At 41.6% G+C, this 19647-nt stretch overlaps 1 protein-coding gene across 1 annotated transcript in view; it reads right to left on the bottom strand.

Annotated features, from left to right (window-relative positions):
• Nucleotides 1-19647, bottom strand: part of GATB (glutamyl-tRNA amidotransferase subunit B) — a 66824-nt gene that overhangs the window by 46600 nt on the left and 577 nt on the right. Inside the window, exon 2 of the mRNA XM_049770067.1 lies at nucleotides 17973-18123. Within this exon, the coding sequence (XP_049626024.1) occupies nucleotides 17973-18123 (151 nt within the window). The remainder of the gene's footprint in view (nucleotides 1-17972; nucleotides 18124-19647) is intronic.

The following is a 19647-nucleotide window of genomic DNA, read 5'->3' as shown; positions in this document are numbered from 1 at the left end:
GATAAAAGAAAGTCCTATGCCATGGCCTTGGGTGATGAGTGAATATTGTGGGTCCCCGAGCATGCCAGGAGCGACTTCTGAACATAGAGCCAGGAGTGACCCCTGAGCGCTGCCGGGTGTGACCCAAAAACCAAAAACCAAAAACCAAAAAAAAAAAAAAAAAAAAAAGACGACACTCCTTGCCAAACTGAGCACTGCAAAGTCCTCCATGGAACTGGCTCTTTTCTCCAGGGTGACTTCTGGGGCATGATCCCACCAGGTGGGGTTTCCCCCTGCTCCACTCTTGTGACCCAGGAGGGGCTTTGGGAAAGGAACCAAGCAGGTGCTAGGTGGCTTCTTTGTTCCCCCAATCCATGCCTTCACAGGAGGCCTCTGTCAAAGAACCAGAGTCTTGGGAGCTAGTCTGAGGAGCGGCCCCAGGGCCGGCCACACCCTGAGCTTTGGGCCAATGAGTAGAGGGCTGAGTCTGACTACCACAGAGAAAAGGGGGAGGAAGAGAAAGATAGAGAGAGAGTTTCTGGGCCACATCCAGCAATGCTCTGGACTTATTCCTGGCTCCCACTCCTCATGGTGCTTGGGGATTGTATGGGGTGGTGGGGATCAAAGCTAAGCTAGGTTGGCAGAGTACAAGGCAAGTGCCTTACCTGCTGTATTATTTCTCTGGCTCTCAAGTTGGATTTATATGTTTCTCTTTATTTTTGTTTAATTTGAATCAAAGCCACATAGAAATCTGGCAATTTATAGCCAAGAAAATCACATGGTGATTTATAGCCATAAATGTATAGCCATAGTGCAGAGAGGCATTTCCTCTGTTCTACAGGGAAAACCTTAGTATCTCTCTCTCAAAACTTATTATTATTTACTTTTTTTTTTAATTTATTTTGGACCATACCTAGCGGTAGCTCAAAGGAATATGTGGTGGTTCGGGAATTGAACAGAGAGCAGCTGCATGTAAGGCTAGCGCCTTAGGCCCTATGCTGTCCCTCCATCCCCAGATTCTCTTCAGCATGTGTGCATGTGTGTGTAGGGAAGGAGATAATAATGAAGAAAGAGGAGAGAACATGATGACTCACTGCAGCGCCTGCTCCTGAGTGACATCATCTGCCCCAGAAGGTGAGGCCATCAGGAATCAATGTCAGTTCACCCCTGGAGAAAAACGGACCCTAACAAGCTGCGTTTGTCCCTCAGACTGTCAGTAGTAGAGAAGCTACCAGTGCACACCTCCCTCTGTGGTTTCTGGTCTCCCTGGTCCATGAGTTTGACTCCTGAAAGAGCATCACCATTATTAATCCCCACACTCCTTCCCAGGAAACTCCTTCCTCACACACACAAAACTGACCTAGCAACCCATAGAGCTTTCCCACAGAGCTGCCCAAAGCAAGGGAAAGGCCAGTGGCCTGGCTGCCTGGCAAAGCCCTTCCCACAAGCAAGGACCTTCCACTATTTCCACTAGGCTGCTTTTTTTTTTTTTTTAAGTTCTGGAACTGTCTGTGGAAGAAAAATGAATGGGACCCAGCTGCAAGATTCCAAGCTGCATTTTTATTATGGGCTTCTAGTATAAATCACCCGAACAAAGCCTGCACAGTGGTTGAATGTCAGACAAAAATAGTGGCATGAACACTAGTCAGTGATTTTTTTTAAAGCAGCACTATGTATTTCTACCAACAAGAAACTCCTAAGCTTACGTGTTCTGAGCTCCCCTCCTGGCCCCACTTCTTGGTAACAAGTCCACATGTGGCTTCCTACACAACCCATTTGCACTGACTGGGATGAACATAATTGGGTATAGTCCCTGAAGAATTCACTGCAATAGCCAAGGGTACTAAGAGCAACCTGGGGACCGGAGCAGTGGCACAAGCAGTAGGCCATTCGCCTTGCTTGCGCTGGCCTAGGACGAACCGCGGTTCAATCCCCCGGCTCGATCCCATATGGTCCCCCAATCCAGGAGCAGTTTCTGAGCATATAGCCAGGAGTAACCCCTGAGTGTCACCAGTTGTGCCCCCCAAAAGCTAAAAAAAAGCAGCCTTGCTCTGATGGGGGACTGTTGCTGCTGTGTTTCAACTCTCACCCCAGGGTCTCTTCAAGGGGGGTTTAAGAGAAAAACATGAGAAAAAGGGACAGAGACCCACTGTTCCAAACCTGCAGGCTTCTTGCTGGGGTAGGGGTACGAGTCTATGGGGTAGAAACTGCCTTCCCAGAAAAGGGGCCTGGGGCAGAGACATGCCATGGGCATAGAGAGTGTGCAGAGATCCCAGGCAGGCCTCCCTGAGGCCTCTTTGTTTCAGGGTGGGAGGAAAATCAATCTCCATTTTGTGCCTGCAGTTCTTCTCCCTGGGCCAGCATCTCCTCTTGGGGGTCCCTCCTACTGCCTTTCTGTGTGCCCTCAGCGGGAAATCGGGCACCCTCTCATGCAGGGAGGAGAAAAACTTGGGGGGAAGCACTGGGAGATGTGTGTGTGTGTGTGTGTGTGTGTGTGTGTGTTTGTGTGTGTGTGTGTGAGAGAGAGAGAGAGAGAGAGAGAGAGAGAGAGAGAGAGAGAGAGAGAGCCCATCCATCCATCCATTCATCCTAAAGACAGGTGGAAACTGGGATTTGTCCAGAGATCACTCACAATGTGAAGACTGAGGCACATCAAAGCACATCCAGGAACTACAACAGAAGGGAGAGGATCTGGCGATCTCTCCTGCTCCCTCGCCAGGCTCTGACTCATCCACACTTAGCCCAAGCAAGGATGTCGAGGTCATACCCTCTATTCCCTCCTGCTGGAAGGTTCCAGCTTTTGGAGAGACACAGCCCAGATTGTAGACTCAGACAGAATAAAAAGTGTGCCTTGAGAATTGATTACTATGAGTCTGGTCTCAGACAAGCCTGGGGTTCAGATTTATGGACTGTGGCCCAGAAACAGCAAGGTTGGTTATAAAAAAATAAAAAAATATCAACAACAAAAACAAAAAGAAAACAAAACAAAACACGCCCTGGCCCTGCCCTAGGGCACCTGGCAAAAGCCAGTGGGGAAAAATGTTCTTCAGTAAGACTCACCCTGGCTGACCCAGCCACAAGAGTTTCCCTAACAGGACCCTGTTAGGCCTGACTGCACAATCGCAAGTCACAAAACACGTGGACACTTGGCTACTGGCTGCCAGAACCAGTAACACTCAAACGGCAAAACAAGGTCATTACGTGTAAGAGAATCAGAGAACACAGACTATGAAATAAGGAGTCATAAAATCAAGGAAAAAAAGAGCTTGATATTTTCAGAAGACAGGAGAGCTTCTAAGATAGGAAAAGGTAAATTTTCTTTTCTTTTCTTTTTCTTGCCCATATCTGGTGGTGCTCAAGGCCTATTCCTGGGTCTGTGCTCACGGATCACTGCTGGCAGGTTCAGGGGACCATACATGATGCTAGAGATCAAACCTAGCTTAACCCCATCACATGCTGGGGCTTCATTCCCTATGAAAGGAAATTTTTTTTTTAAGTTTTTGGACCACACTGGTGGTGCACAGAAGTTACTCCTGCCTTAGTGTTCAGAAATTACTCCTGGCAGGTCCAGAACCATATTGAATGCCAGGGATCAAATCTGGGTCAGCTGTGTGCAGGCAAATGTACTATCTGATGTGCTATTGCTTATACCCCAAAAGAAAATTTTTATTACTGAGAGATACTTTCAGAGAAATGTAAACAAGTCAACAAGTATGTTGAAGAGCAGAGGGAAAGAAAATTAGTGAGCTAGAAGGAAAGGGGAGAGGAAATATCTTAGATTTAAGCATATAGAAAAGTCCCTGATAGCATCTGGGAACACTATTTGCAATAGGGAGGCCCCACTGACAGCTGGCTTGGTGGGTAGGGTGGTGGTGCTCAGTCTAGAGGAACCTAGAGCCCAAGGTATGGAACAAAGGGCTAAACTAGCAGATCTCCTTTAGCTCATTTCTCCTTCCAAATCAGCCCTTTCTCTCTCATTCTTCTCCCCAATGAACTGGACTTCATAAAATGCACTTCTGTCCATGCACAAGAGTTGATGCTTCCATGTGAGTAAAGCATGAGGACATACATGCAGAAACATCCTACACACATGTTAAAGTCATCCACCTCTTCAAACACATGCTCATGCATGCACGGAACTGCAAATTAAGTACACCTTTGTGAATAAGACTTGCAGTACCATCAACTCTAGTGGAATACAGGCTGGAAGCTGAACATTAATCAGGGAGGGAGAAATGAGTCTAATCCAAGGGGGACATTTGGTATCCAGTGACTATGGGTAAGCCTCAGTGCTCCTTTTTCAATGGAAAGGAGTGAATGGAATAATTTCCAGGGCCAGCTCCTACCTTGCCCTCAAGTGGTGTCTCTAACTTCATAATTTGCAAAGGCAGATAGGAAAAGGAGCTAGAAAGAAGTTGTGAAATCTAGTCTCCTGACTGCAGCCAGGAAGGCGGTGAAGGTAACTGAGCACGATAGGGATGAGCCTGCCACGTGGAACCAGAAGGGTCCCCCATTCCTGCAGCAACAGAGCTCAAACCCCCTCCCTGGCCTTCGAAGGGACCTTTGTATTAGGACATTGAACAATAACTGATATTGCTGATAACCCCAAGTAATCAAGAAAAGGTTAGTTTATTCTCAGCATACCCTGTTTAAGAACAGGAAAAGTAAAAAGAGCACTTGAGAACAATCAAAAAGAGATGAAAAACTATCAAAATGCCTGGGAAATCCTTTCACAGGGATTCTCCTTGGGTATATATATGTTAATACATGACATTACACTGGCCCCTTAGGACACTGTTTAGGGTGGTGACACATGTTCCATGCAGGGATGTCAGGGGGCCCATGAAACAGTCAGAGCCATGTATGGCTTCTTTGACTTCTACAATCAACACAGAATCCCTATAAGCAACATAATAAAAGCATAGTAATCAATGGTATAAAACAAATGTGCACTGATACAAAGTAGAGGCAGTATTATTAATATTTCATTTCCTGCAGGGAGGTCTGGCAGAGAGGTGGGGAAGTGAAAATGGTTGAGAAGCTTTTCAGAGTTCAGTGAATAATGGAAGAAGATCCTGGGCAGGGATGGGAAGGAGCCAAATACTGCTGACAAGGGGAGGGGAGCCATGTTGCATCCATGATCCATCGGTGACCTGAGTAAGCAAATAAGACTGGGGAGAGGCAGCTCTGGCCACCAGTAGGCCAGGGCAGAGAAGTGGCAGACCAGAAGGACTGGGCAGGGACATGTACACATTTGTTGGATAAAATTGGGCTCACTCATCTCCTGTTTGGGCCACAGAGCAAACCAGTCACCTCTGAGACACCCTCCCTGCCCTGCCCACCCCAACACACACACACACACACACACACACACACACACACACACACACACACGCTCACACACGCTCACACACACACACACACACACACACACACACACACACACGCTCACTCACTCAGCCCATGATCCCTGCTTGTCAATAGAGAAAAGCCAGAGAGAGTAAAGCCTGAAAATATGTAATTGCAAGTTATGCAGATTACATTAAAGCAAATCATTGAAATGGAAAAGGATTTTAATAGAAAACGGTCACATTATGTCTTCTTAGTCGAGTAACTAAACATCATTTCAGTGTGAATGAACAGAGAGGTAAGTGTAGATCTGATTATAAATCTCAATGCATTTAAACATTTTCCTTAATGCTGTTTGGAATTTCCATTTCATTTAGAAGCTTTGCGTTAAAAACAGCCTTTTCTTTTTCCCCCTGGTGTTTGGGGCCACACTCAGCAGTCCACCCTCTGATCTGTGCTAAGAGGTCATTCCTGATGGGGCTTGGGAAACCATATGCAACACAAAGACTCAAACCTGAGTTGCTGTCACATGCAAGGCATACACTTCAACCGATGAGCATCTGTCTTCCCTCTCCCAATAAACAACTTAGATAGTTCTGACTTGAATTAAAAGCCAGGCTGAATGCTGTCTAGAATTAGTCCAGTATTCTTGCATCTGGGGGGTACTTCAAAAGTCCTTACCTGTTTCTGAAAGTTACAATAGTGCAGGTGAACCTAATTTCAAACCTATCTAGAAATAAGAAGAAATGTCTTAAGAAATTTGGGAAACTTAGGAAGGTTTTCTGGCCATACCTAGATGCTCAGGGATCACTCCTGGCAGAGCTCAGGGCACCCTATGTGCTACTGGGGACTGAACTCAGGGTCAATGTGTACCAGGCAGGCACCTTCTCCCTGTACTAACTCTCTGGCTCAGGAAATTCTTAAGTAAGTTCCTTCACCTCACAGTGCCTCCGAAAGTATAAACCCTGCCTACCATCTCCTTGAGGATGGGGTCTCACCTTGCAAGGTGTGTGTGGGCACTGCTCAAGAAGAAGGAATAGCCTGGGGTAAAACTGCCTGGGCAACACAGCTGAGAACCACAGCACATCTCTGAGCAGACAGCACCCCAAGAACTGGAGGGTATCAGGTAGGAAGGAGACAGGCAGGAAGCAGTAAGTTAGATGAGGATGTTGACTGCCTGAGAGTTGGTGCCCATGGCCTCTCTAAAGTACACTGTTTTGAACTATTTTTTTTTTTTTTTGTGATTTTTGGGTCACACCTGGCAGTGCTCAGGGGTTATTCCTGGCTCCAGGCTCAGAAATTGCTCCTGGCAGGCACAGGGGACCATATGGGACGCCGGGATTCAGACCGATGACCTCCTGCATGAAAGGCAAACGCCTTACCTCCATGCTATATCTCTGGCCCCCCCCCTTTTTTTTGGCTTTTTTTGGCTTTTTTTTGGGGGGGGGGCCACACACGGCGGTGCTCAGGGGTTACTCCTGGCTCTCTGCTCAGAAATAGCTCCTGGCAGGCACGGGAGACCATATGGGACACCGGGATTCGAACCAACCACCTTTGGTCCTGAATCGGCTGCTTGCAAGGCAAACGCCGCTGTGCTATCTCTCCAGGCCCTAAAGTACACTGTTTTGAAAAAAAAAAAAAAAAAGAACATTTTATAAACCTTGAATGTTCTACGTTTCAGTCCAGAGCTTCAGGGCCAACTTCAAAGACCTTGGGAATGAAAAGCTCCCAATTTATTTATTTATTTATATTTGGGGTAAAAAGGAAGAGAAAAAGAGAAAGGAAGAGATGATTCTCAAAGAAATTGCTCTTCTAGATCTTTCTCCAGTGCATTCAGTTACTGGCAGAAGAGGGGAGGGGGCTCAGGGTTATGTCTAGATAAGAGCCCTCCAATAAGCTAGACTAAACTAGAGTTGCTAGTTTCTAATTAATCTAACAGTGACACAGCCTGGCCACTGGAAATTATCCACCTGCCATAGCTCGCAGCCTGTGTGGGCAGCAGAGCTCCCACTTTCTCCATGTGACACTCCAATAAAACTCTTGCTTTCTTCCTGGAAGAGACAAGCGGACCCAGGCAGGGCACAGTGGGAGAAGTTCTGCAGAGCAAATTTCAGGGTTGGTGAGGCTGAGAGTTCAATCCCAGCACTGCCCATACATGTGGGCGATCCCAGTGACTGTTCAAACAAAAGGCAAGAACCCTTGGTGTGGTTAAGCAACAACAAAGTAAAGGGAATAAAAAGAAATGGCACGTTAGGGTTGTGACTCTGGCTATGGTATGAGCACATACCTTGGCACCTAAAGGGGCCCTGAACACCACTGGAGTAGCCCTCACAAGTTATAATAAAAATGAACTGACATGAAAGGAGACAAGTATTCCAAAAGACAAAAGGGACTGGAGAAAATATAGAATAGTTGCCTTGCATGTGGCCAATTCAGGTTTGATCCCAACTACCACATATGGATCCCCAAGCCTGCCAGATGTATTCTCTGACTGCAGTGCCAGGAGTAAGCCCTCAGCATACCCTAGCCCTGCTAGGTATGGCCTAAAAACAAAAACAAAAAAACCAATAAAACCCCATAAAACAAAAGACAAAAAAGTGGCTGAAGACATAGTATTGAGGCTAAAGCATTGTTTGTAGGGGCCAACCTAAGTTCAATTCCGAGCACTTCATATGGTCTCCCACCTCCCAGGAATGATGTCTGAGCATAGAGCCAGGAGTAAGTCCTGAGCACCACCAGGTATGGTCCTAAAAATAACCGAAACCAACAACCAAATAAACAAATAAAAGACAAAAAAAAAGAGGGAGAGAAAGAGATGTTTGTGTCAGTGAGTGTGTATGTGTGTGTGTGTGTGTCTAGTTTACACATGCATAAATGTCAAATTGGATGCCTCCCTGAAAATCACCATTAGAAACATTTGCAAGTTATGAAACAGACTTGCAAATCCTATTGGCATTTTAGAAAATAAATATATTTTTCTTTCCTACAGACCTTCCTATTTCACACACACATACATAGTGTTGCCACTATTACCAGTCGAGAAAGTAGAATGACATTGATAGATAGGAAATAAAGAACTTTATGCATAAAACCTGGGTTCCTGTTTAGAATTCTGCAGACAAATAATTAGATTCCAGATCAGAGTAAGGAATTTTACTGGGTCAAAATAATGAGCGAGGCTGCCTCCCTGCTAATAAAAACAAAGAACCCTGCCCTTAGCCTAGCTGTAATCTTGCCTATGAGCAGGAAAATGGGCATGATGACCTTTTCAAGCTCGATTTATAGTGGGGTGCCATGTCATTTGAAAACTAAAGGTACAGTAAAAAGATAAAATGCCTGTGATCCTAAAACACATTCTGAAAAGGGTCGCTAATCAGAACACAGGATGAGGGGGTAAAATCCCCAATGCACAGAGCAGCCAAGGAGATGCCAGGCAAGGGTGAAGGGTAGCGGGAGAAGACTTAAGGATTTTATCTGTATCAGACATGCCTAACATCTACAAGTTCATACACACACACACACACACACACACACACACACACACACACACACACACACACATGTATGAGCACGCACTCATGCAATGCCAAGCTCAAAAGCAAGAAGGCAAATGTTACAAGGCCCTAAGCAGCAGAGGGGATTTAAAGCCACAGATCACTTGAGAGGTAGCAAAAGGCAAGCTAGCATAGGGTAAAGTCAAGAATGTGAATTGGAGAGCCAGACTACTGGGATTAAATCTGATTCCCCTACCAACTTCCTTACTGGATAATCTATTTGGAAATGACTCATAAAAGTTGTCATGGAGTTCAAATAAGTAAGCACACAAGACTTCTGCAGCAACCCTTGGCCCTGCCAGCACTGAGTAAGTGGGCAGCTCCACTGCCCTGACTGTGAGCTAGGGTGAGGGAGATGCCGGTGGTTGGAAAGCAAATATCAAAATTGGGGCTCATGGGAGGGAGCTGGCAGGTGATCCCTGAGCACAGAGCCATGAGCAAGCCCTGATCACTGCTGGGTGTGGCCTTAGAACCAAACAAACAAACAAAATCTACCACTAATAAAGGGGTTAATATGGAAGCAGCACTCACTGCAGGAAACAGATGAAAAGAAAGTATGAGCCAGAGAGATGGTAGAGATGAAAGGTATTAATTCTGCATGCAGCTGGCATAGGCTTCGTACCGCACATGGTCCCCCAAGCATCTCCAGGAGTGACCCCAGAGCTGAGAGTAAGCCCTGACCAGCATCAGATGTGACCCACAAACCAAGAAATAAAAATCAAAAGAATCTGGAGGAATCAGAGCCCTTGGTCCTGAACTTCAATGAGTGGATTCAATCTGGCACTGTCCAACAGCAGGTGGGAAATGAACCAGGACTCTCCCCTACCACAACCCACAGCAGGTCCTGGCCTGGGCCTCCGTGAGCTTCTAATGTGGGGATACAAACACAGTCCAGGATAGGGTTCCCAAGTGGAAGGGTGAGCCTGAGCACCACACAGAGCCTATAAAAATGAGTTGGGTAAAGCCGTCCAACAGAATAGTCATTCCTCACATGAGCTGCAGCCTTCTCATCAGCAATAATAGAGGCCTGGGGACAATGGAATCGTGTCTTCAAAGTGCTGAGGGGAAATAACTGTCAAGTTAGAATGTGAGTCTATCATTCACGAGCTAGCAAGAAGCAGAAATAGTTAGAGACCCATAAAGCAGAGAGAAAGTCTCGGCCACGAACCTAAGCTGCACTGAGCAGGGAGGTGCAGAGGAAAGAAAGAGACATGAGGAGGGTTTGTCAGAAAAAGCAGATGAAAAAGTGGCTGGGGAGGCATCTTTGCTGGGGGGCCAAGAGCATTGCCCCCATCCATGGCCATGGGGTCACCTCCTGCTTTGTTAAGAATCTGAAATCCTTAATAGTTCCATCTACCCTATATTTTACTTCTAGAAGCCTAACTTTTAATGCATTAATAAAATACTACAGGCAGGGGGACAGAGAGATAGCACAGCAGGTAGGACACTTGCCTTGAACATGACTAATTCATGTTTGATCCCTGGCATCCCACATGGTCCCTTTAACAAGGCCAGGTATAAATTCTGAATACAGAGTAACCCCTGAGCATCACTGGGTGTGATTCAAAACAACAACAACAACAACAAAATACTACAGACAAGGAATTTTGAAATAGTTTTGATGAAATAAAAAAGTGGCAGCCCTAGCAATGTTCTCCCCACAATCCCCAGGCCTATTTCTGACATCAAACCATTTTTGAATATTTGGGTTGTCCTGACTAGTATTTATCATCTTATTTTAAAGTAATATGCAATGCCATTGGGGCTTTTGGGAAAATACATCACATGCTGGCTAGACTCCTGGCCATTTGCCACGTGACAATTCTTCGGGTTATCTGGGAAAAATGACTTGACAAACTGTCCTAATAACACAGTGTACTTGATTTTGGAGCATGGAGACATGAGATTTGGTTCATTCCATTCCCAAAAGATAACTAACATAAGTAACAAGGTGAAGTATTTGCAATACTTTGATATCTCACAAGAATTCACCTATCCCTGCTATTCTATTCAGCAATTTATATATATATATATGTATATATATATATGTATATGTATGTATACACACACACACATATATATATATGCCCCTAAGTGAAACCTCCAGAAGAGCTCAATAATATTAAAGTCCATATGATAAGGTGAAAACAGAGAAAATAGGTGGCCTCACCCTCCCATTACATAATGAATCTAGAATGGGGATGAACCTATTCCTCCTCTTACTTAGGGAAGTAAAGTTGTAGTTATTTTGTCAGGGGTGGTGGATGGGGAAAGACAAAATCACAGTGAGAATTTTCCTCTGTTAAGACAAAAGAAAAAATGTCATCAGCAGAAGACTGAGCAAACAGTAAAAGTAATATTTATTACTTGATATTATCATTGGGTGGGGAATCGTTGGTATTTGGGTCATACCCAGAACAGTGCTCAGGGGCTATTTGTAGCTTAGTACTCAGGAATGACCCCTGGGGATGCTCAAGGCACTATATGTGGTCTGGAGAATTTGAAACAGAGCTGCAGCTGCCACAGACATATACAAGATAAGTGTCTTGCCTCCTGTACTGTCTCTCTGGCTCAAGTTACATAAAAGAAATAGTGGGGAAAAAAACCTTTTGATGATTTGTCTCTTGGTAGCATTAAATCATTTGTTCATTGTCTTAAAAATAGAAAACAAAACAACAAATAACAAACAGCAAACAAAAGAAACAGCGAACAACAATCAGCTCTTGCCATAAAAAGAGAAGCTTTTTTTACCAGTCTCCTTAAAGTCCCCAAAGTGTATTTTTGTACACTTCTTTCTCACTTTATCAACTGAGCTTGACTTCTAATCATGACAGATAAGAATTCTGTCTTCTAATACCCAAGCCAAACTCAACAACAATAGAATCAAGAGATCCAAACTTTAACAATCTATCCTAACAAATGGTCCTGTTACACTTGCAGGCCAGGGGGCAAGGGTAGAGGTATAGAATGCATGCTGGGAACTTTGTTGTAGGGAGGTCAACACTGGTGGTGGGAATGACCCTAGTTCACTGTCATGGTAAGCCTGAAATTCAGCTATGAAGGACCTGTAATTCACAATGGTTTCAATAAAAAATTATTTAAAGAATTTAGTTCTTGAATTTCCCACTATTCCAAGTACACTGTAAGTTTTGCTAAATGGATCATTGGAGCTCCCATCCAGTTCCATACATATTTTGTGGTGGCAAAAATAGATCTCTGACTAGCTGTTACAAAGTGGGTAAGAGTTCTATTTTGTGTTATCTGTTTCATTCCTTATTGCCTCTTAATTACTATTCTTGAGAACTCCAATTTACATGTGACATCTCAGTTATCTTCTGGCCTGCCCCTACCACTACACCCTTGAACCTCTCTCTATTTTGCCATCATTCACCTTCCTCCATCATCATGTCTACTGCCATTAGCAATGCAGAACTTTCCCATTATACCATCTGGTTCCTATGACAATGAAGGACAGTTTTGGAGATGCTGCCCATGTAAAAATTGCATTATTCTACTATTACACATGCTTCTCAGAAACTTCTACAGAAGTTTAGTGTAGTATAGTTTACCACAATTTCTAAGGCATACTCTTTATCCGTTTGTTTCATTCTCTTCTAACTTTTAGTGCTAGTCATTTGCATGAGCTCTTTCTTTTTCCTTCTCTCTGAATTCTAGTACCTTATCTTCAGTCCTGGCATTCCTAACACTTCAGGATGACATGCCTGCCAATAGGACTACTTTTATTCCTTCTCCTGGGTCACTGGTGGGAATTTCTGTTGTGGAGACACATTTTCTTTAGTTATCAGAAGTCAATCTGTTTCCTTTGATAATTTCTTCTGATCTATTCTCTTCTGGAATTCTTATTAATCAAATATTAAGACATTTTTGATTGTTTGATCATTTTCTTTTCATTTGCCTCCCTATGTCCCGTGCATTGAATGGTTACACTTTCTATAATATTTTCTACCAATTCTTCTGGATTTTTTGTTACTATTAATTTTTTGCTACTATAACTTGAATTTTCACGATCTCATTTTTATTTTTTAAATGATTTCTTTATTTAAACACCATGATTACAAAATAATTGTAGTTGGGTTTCAGTCATAGCAAGAACACCCCCTTTCCCCTGTGCAACCTTCCCATCACCAATACCTCCATCTCTTCCCTTCCCTACCCCCGCCTATATTTGAGACAGGAGCTCTATATTCCTCATTCACTGACATTGTTATGATAGTTCGCTTCATAGTTATTTCTCTAACTCACTTTGTGGTGAGCTTCATATCATTTTTAAGCTATTACTAAATGTATGTAACTATAAAACTCTACAAATAGCATAAATAATTCTAACATTAAAATAAAAAGAAGGTGGGAGGTATTGTGTTTTCTAGCTTTGAGTTGTACTACAAAGTTACCATATTAAAACTGCGTGGTACTAGAATAAACCTAAAGGCCAATGAAACTGAACTCAGAGTCCTAAGTTAAATCCCCAATTTATGTGCAGTTAATCTATGACAAAGAAGCTAAGTATATAAAGTAAAGCAAAAAAGGAAATCTCTTCAACAAATGCACAAGGAAAACTAGATAGTCACCTATAAAAGTGAAATTAGAACTACAACTCAGACCCTTCATAGGGATAAACTCAAATTTAAATAAGAACCTTGATTAGACCAGAATCTATACAATACACATAAGAAAACCAGGAAGAACTCTTTAGAAAACTGACCTCAAAGGTACGCTCAATGAGCTGACTACTAAGGCATAGACAACAAAAACAAAAATAAACAAACAGGATTATGTGATGATAAAAATTTCCTGCACAGAAACAGAAACTTGAACTAAAATAAAGACACCCTACTAAATGGGAGAAAATATTTCCACACAATATAACAGATAAAGGGCTAAGACCTAAATTCTATCAAGCACTCACAAAGTTACACAACCAAAAAAAATCCAACAACCCCTCCAAAATTGAAGAGAGGAGATGAACAGACACTTTCCCCAAAGAAGACATGGATAGCTAATAGGCATATGAAAAAGTGCTCATTGTCACTTATGGCTAAGGAAATGCAAATGAAAACACCAAGATATCATCTCATATGAAAGAAAAGATATACTTCAAAAAGTCTGAAAATAACCAAGAGTGTAAGAAATAGTGAGGAAGGACCCCCTCAGTCAGCATTGGTGGGATGTTATCTGGTTCAACCTGTGTGGATAGCAATATGGATATTTCTCAACAAAGTAATGGAACTCCCATATAACCCAGTGATACCTTGTCTTAGTACCTATCCCCCACACCAAAAAAATCATTATTATGAGAGGAAGTATGTACATATATATTCAGAGAAGTGCTTAATACAATAGCCAATACACGGAAACAATCCAAAGGTCCAACTATGAATGAAGAACTTGTGCTATAGAGGCCAGAGCAACAGCACAGTGGTAGGACATTTGCCTTACATTCACCAATCTAGGATGAACCTTGGTTCGATCCCCCCTCCCCCCCCCACATCCCATATGGTCCCTTGAGTGAAAATCGATTTCTGAATGCATAGCCAGGAGTAATCCCTGGGCGTCACAGGGTATGACCCAAAAAGGGAAAGACAAAAAAAAGCGAAGTGCTATAAATATACAACAGATAACTATGAAGCTATAAAAGGTCAAACCCATGCAATATGCCACACATTGACAGAACTAGAGGGTGTAGTGCTGAGTGAAGTCAGACTAAAGGAAGGGGGCAGATAGAAAATGATCTCTTTCAGATATAGAATTAAAACATACATAACAAGGATGTAACAAATGGCAAAAGGCGATAGAACTGTAGAACTAGTCCACAGAACTGAACTTATGGGGACTGTGGGGTGGGATAAGGGGAAAGGGGGAGCTGAAGAGGGGAGAGGACTTTGGGACTTTGGTGAAGGAAAATGGGTGATGAATGTAGAATTAGAATGACATATTCAGGGGCCGAAAAGATAGCACAGCGGTAAGGCATTTGCCTTAGACGCAGAAGGACCGTGGTTCGAATCCCAGCATCCCATATGGTCCCTCGAGCCCACCAGGAGCGATTTCTGAGTGTAGAGCCAGTACTAACCCCTGAGCGCTGCTGGGTGTGACCCCAAAAAAACCAAACAAACAAACAAAAACAAAAAAAGAATGACATATTCATAAAATCATCATTAACCATATTATATAAATCATAGTACCCCAGTAAAGATGAAAAAGAAATTGCAATTTTCAGAAACAAACCACATTTAGCTATCATGCCTCAAATAACCTTTTGAAAACCCAAATGTATATTAATTAAATATATATATATTTGTTTTTAAAATGCAGCTATATTTTCTTATTGCTCTGAGGGCAATCATTAAGATATTTGAAGTATATTTTTTATCCTATATCTTGGTACCATCAGTTTTTTTTTTTAAATTTGGGACTCAATTTAAATGGAAAAATTCCTCAAATGTATGCCTGGACATCTTTGTGTTTAAAGTGAGGAGCTGAGGTGATGGCCAATAGAGTCATGTATATCTCCAGCCTGCAGACTGCTGATGCTCAAGGCCTACTACTTTTTTCTGAAAAAAGGAGCAGATTAGCTCTATTGAGTTACTCAAACCATGAGTATAATATCTCAAGCTAACCTAGATTTCTAGTCGTAGACTGTCACTTAACTTTGATTTTTAATCTTTATACACCTCAGGACCAGCAAGTGCCTATGCATGGGTTAGTGGTCAATAAACACTGAGGTAGACCAATGGTTTCCAACTTTTTATTTCTGTGGACTGGTGTGGGCCTGTAGACCAAAACTTAAAAGCTATTGAGCCAACTTATGTAAACTAAGTTCTCACAGCTCAGATGCCTTAAAGGAGTGGTCTTCAACCACTGGTGTATGATAATCAATGCTAGTCCACAGGTATAGAAAAGTTGATAACCACTGGTCTACCCCACTGGTTATAACCACTGGTCTATGGACTGGTAAGTAGGATAGGTGTCAACTACAGTTATTAAAAGGATGAAGAATATTGCTCCAAACTCCTTCACTGCTTTACAGCTATCCTGATCACTGGGCAAGTATTTTACAGCATCAAAGAAGAAGGCTGAATTTCAAAGCATGTTGAAATTTTATTTTTGAATTGTTTGTAATATTTTAGCCATACTAGGGAATCTGTTTATAGAAAACATACCTAGATGCCAACAGAACTGTTTTTAAGTCTGGTCTACAATAAGTAACTTAGTAGATACCTCATTCTGCACAGGAAATGCCTAGAAAGAACTCAGAGATTACGTTCAGTCTATAGAAAAATAAAGTACCCTGTAAAATAAAAAAAGTGTTTTGCATTTCATTGGTCTGCTGAGATTGGACTTTATTTCTACTCTATCTGCATCTCTGTCTCCAAAAGAATGCATACATTTCTAACTGAAAAATTTGTCTCTTCTCAAATAATAAAACAAAACCATCCAGAGAATGCACACAGAGAAACCTCCAAGCCAGAGAAGGAAGGGAGAAACCCAACCACAAATCAAAGATGACTCTTGATGTCACTTGCATGAATTGGGTGTCCTCCATGGTCACAAGGACAAAGTTCCAAGAAAGAGACTCTGACCCAATAAAACTAAAGCCCTGAATATGACAAGCACAGAGGAAATACAGCCACATAACCTCCCACTTTGGGGAGTGACTAAGATAACCCACTGCAGCCCCGGAAACCTGCCTTGCTCATAAAACTTCTACTGTAATTATATATTAATATTTAGAATTTACCCAAATCAATCTCCCTCCTCACCCACAAAGACACAACCTTTCCATGGATGGCAGAAAGTCCCACCCACAGTTGATCCTACATGTCTGGAATAGACTATGTGCTATGGACAAACCCAAATAGTTACACTGTTCTTTTCATCCTTTTCTTCAAAATTCAGTCAACTATATGAAAATATAATCTAAACAGATATATTATATATGTTATATATTATATTATTAATATATATTACATGTTATAGTATATATTAATTAATATATTATATATAAGCAAATATATATCTTGATGACAGATATATTAGACTCAGTCATTCTTTAAGTTCAAATGCAAATGCATAATTAAATAAATAATTAAATAAATAAATGCATATTGTGGTTAACTTTTTCCATCTATTACTGAACATGTATTTTTAAAACAATCCTAATAGAACTTACAATCTAATATTGTGTGACACACACTGCTTCCTTTGACCAAATTACTTCTCTAGCTTTATTTATCTGCCAAACAGCTACCAGGCTCAAATTACTACTGGAGAACTCAGAAAATACCTTTGTTAATAAGCCCTTCCTTTACCAACCATACCTCTATCCCAAATTTCTCACAGTAGCTCATCTCTTAGAGAATGAGGTACCATTCTGGCTCCTAAAACCATCCTCTGCATATTATCGTCACAAGCGTCATCACAGTACTATCTCTCCATCCCATCTTTCCCATCTTTAAATTTTTCCAAGGCAAGAAACTCTGTTGTTAATTTTATGTTCTACTTCATTTCACAATGTCTATACTTAGGAGACATAGTAAATGTGTCAGATGAGGAAATCAATATAGGTACAAACAGAAGACTTGAAACTTAACAGAAGTCCAGAGATGGGTGTTTAGAAAACACTTAGTATCGCCCACTTGATCCAGAAATCTCTAAACAAATAATTCCTAGAAGTTGTGCCAACATATTAAAATATCATCTATGTTCAGGGCCGGGAAGGTGGTGCTAGAGGTAAGGTGTCTGCCTTGCAAGTGCTAGCGTAGGATGGACCGTGGCGGTTCGATCCCCCGGTGTCCCATATGGTCCCCCCAAGCCAGGGGCGATTTCTGAGCGCATAGCCAGGAGTAACCCCTGAGCGTCAAACAGGTGTGGCCCAAAAACCAAAAAAAAAAAAAATCATATATGTTCAATAATATGAAAAAATGTTTTCTTTTTTTGTTGTTGTTTTGGGGCCACATTTAGGGATCAAACTCATTCAGCCACATGCACGGCAAGTGCCCTGCCCACTGCACTATTGTTCTGGCTCCCAGAAATGTTTTTTTTATAATAACAGGATTAAATTAAAAACCTTACCGGCAAAGTTCCAGGCAGAGATGCATCAAAAAAGGAGACAGTAGAATTTGGAGGTGCTGCAGAGTGGACTTGAGATCCAGAAAAGAGTTTAGAGTTGGAGGATATTTGGGCATGAATCTCCAAACCTACCACGGCTGTCCACTTGGATTTACTAAAGAGAAAGACATAATGGTTAAAAAGTAGTTAGATCTGTTACTTGTCACCATGTATGGCTTTCTGAGTCTGAACTAAAATGTCCATTTCCTGGTTTTTTACCTCATTAGAATTTTATATCCCAATGCTCAAAAAATGTCATATTGTACTGGTGACAAAGTCATAAGCAATCCATAATGAATACCCACAAGACTGGCAACATAAAATTCACTAGCATTTTAAGACAATTTAGAAATGGGTATCAGGTGGTGACTGCTTGGCTGGTTTCAGTGAAATGCAGCATTTTCTAAATTGGCTGTTTCTTAACAACCATCACTCTGCAAATGAAGAACACTGATCTTGCAAACATTATTTAGAATTACCATAAACATCAAGATTTAGCTGGAAAAATAATGGTAGATAACTAGCTGCACATCTCATTATTAAAAAAGGAAATTTTTAGCCATGTTCTGAATTAATTTTATAACAATGAACTGCAAACGCAATGAAGAGAAACACAGATGGGGAAATGCAGGCAAAGAAAAACATTAAGCCATCCGATGTGGCTTTATTTTAAGTCCCTTAAACCACTTTCCATTTCTGAGATCTAATTTCAGATTCTCTTGTTTGTTCATGCTTGATTGTTACCAAATCTAAGAGGCTGTTAAATACTGTAGTAATCTCTTTTATTTGGCCATCCCAACTCTGTTGATTTGGATGTATGTTTCATAATAAGTCTCTCCAACTTCTTAAAAGTGCTAACTCTGGGAAAACACCTCAGTGGTCTGGAGTACAGGCTTGAGCCTAATTCCCAGTTATATATTCATCTCAACACCACCAGCTATGGCTCTACTGCCTGACAGCACTGAACCATCAGGGCTGGTATCACTATGATTGAGCCTCCTTTGAAAGCCATGTGCAATTCTGCAGATGGTCTGTCTTTTTACACACACACTGTCTATATACTTTCTGTTCCTAAACTGTTTTTCTCTGAAATAATTTTTGTATTACCTTGATTTCTATTTAAACATGCTGTGTTTCTTTTTAATCATTTCAATACATTTAATTCTATGAGATATATCTATAATGAATAATAATCTGTGTTAACACCGGAAACACAGTCTGTAACAAAGGAACTAAATGAAGAACTCGTTAGAAATTCTAGTTTCTAAAACATTCAAAACACTGTTGCAATGTCATCTCATAAAACAATCTAATTTAGGAAAATAGAAATTGAATACAACTGGATTCTATTTCCCTCTATTTCTTCAACTGAAAAGAAAAAAGCCAACCTAACTTTCTCAAAGAATAAACAGAATATTAGATACACGCCTATGTTTTTGTATTTAAAAATAAACTAAGTCTTATAAAGTGAAGAACAAACAGCTGTTCAATAGAGAAAAATAAACAAAATTCTGCATAATCAGAGAAGAGTTATTTCTGTATTGGCTGCTACTATATCTAGACACACATGTTCAACATGAAACGTCTCCACAGATAGGCCGTGTTTTCTGCTGATGACATTTAAACACCCACTCTCCAG

Source organism: Suncus etruscus, chromosome 3, assembly GCF_024139225.1.
Source record: "Suncus etruscus isolate mSunEtr1 chromosome 3, mSunEtr1.pri.cur, whole genome shotgun sequence".
NCBI lineage: Eukaryota > Metazoa > Chordata > Mammalia > Eulipotyphla > Soricidae > Suncus > Suncus etruscus.
Note: the sequence above shows the minus strand (reverse complement) of the source record. Positions and strands in the feature narration are given on the sequence as shown.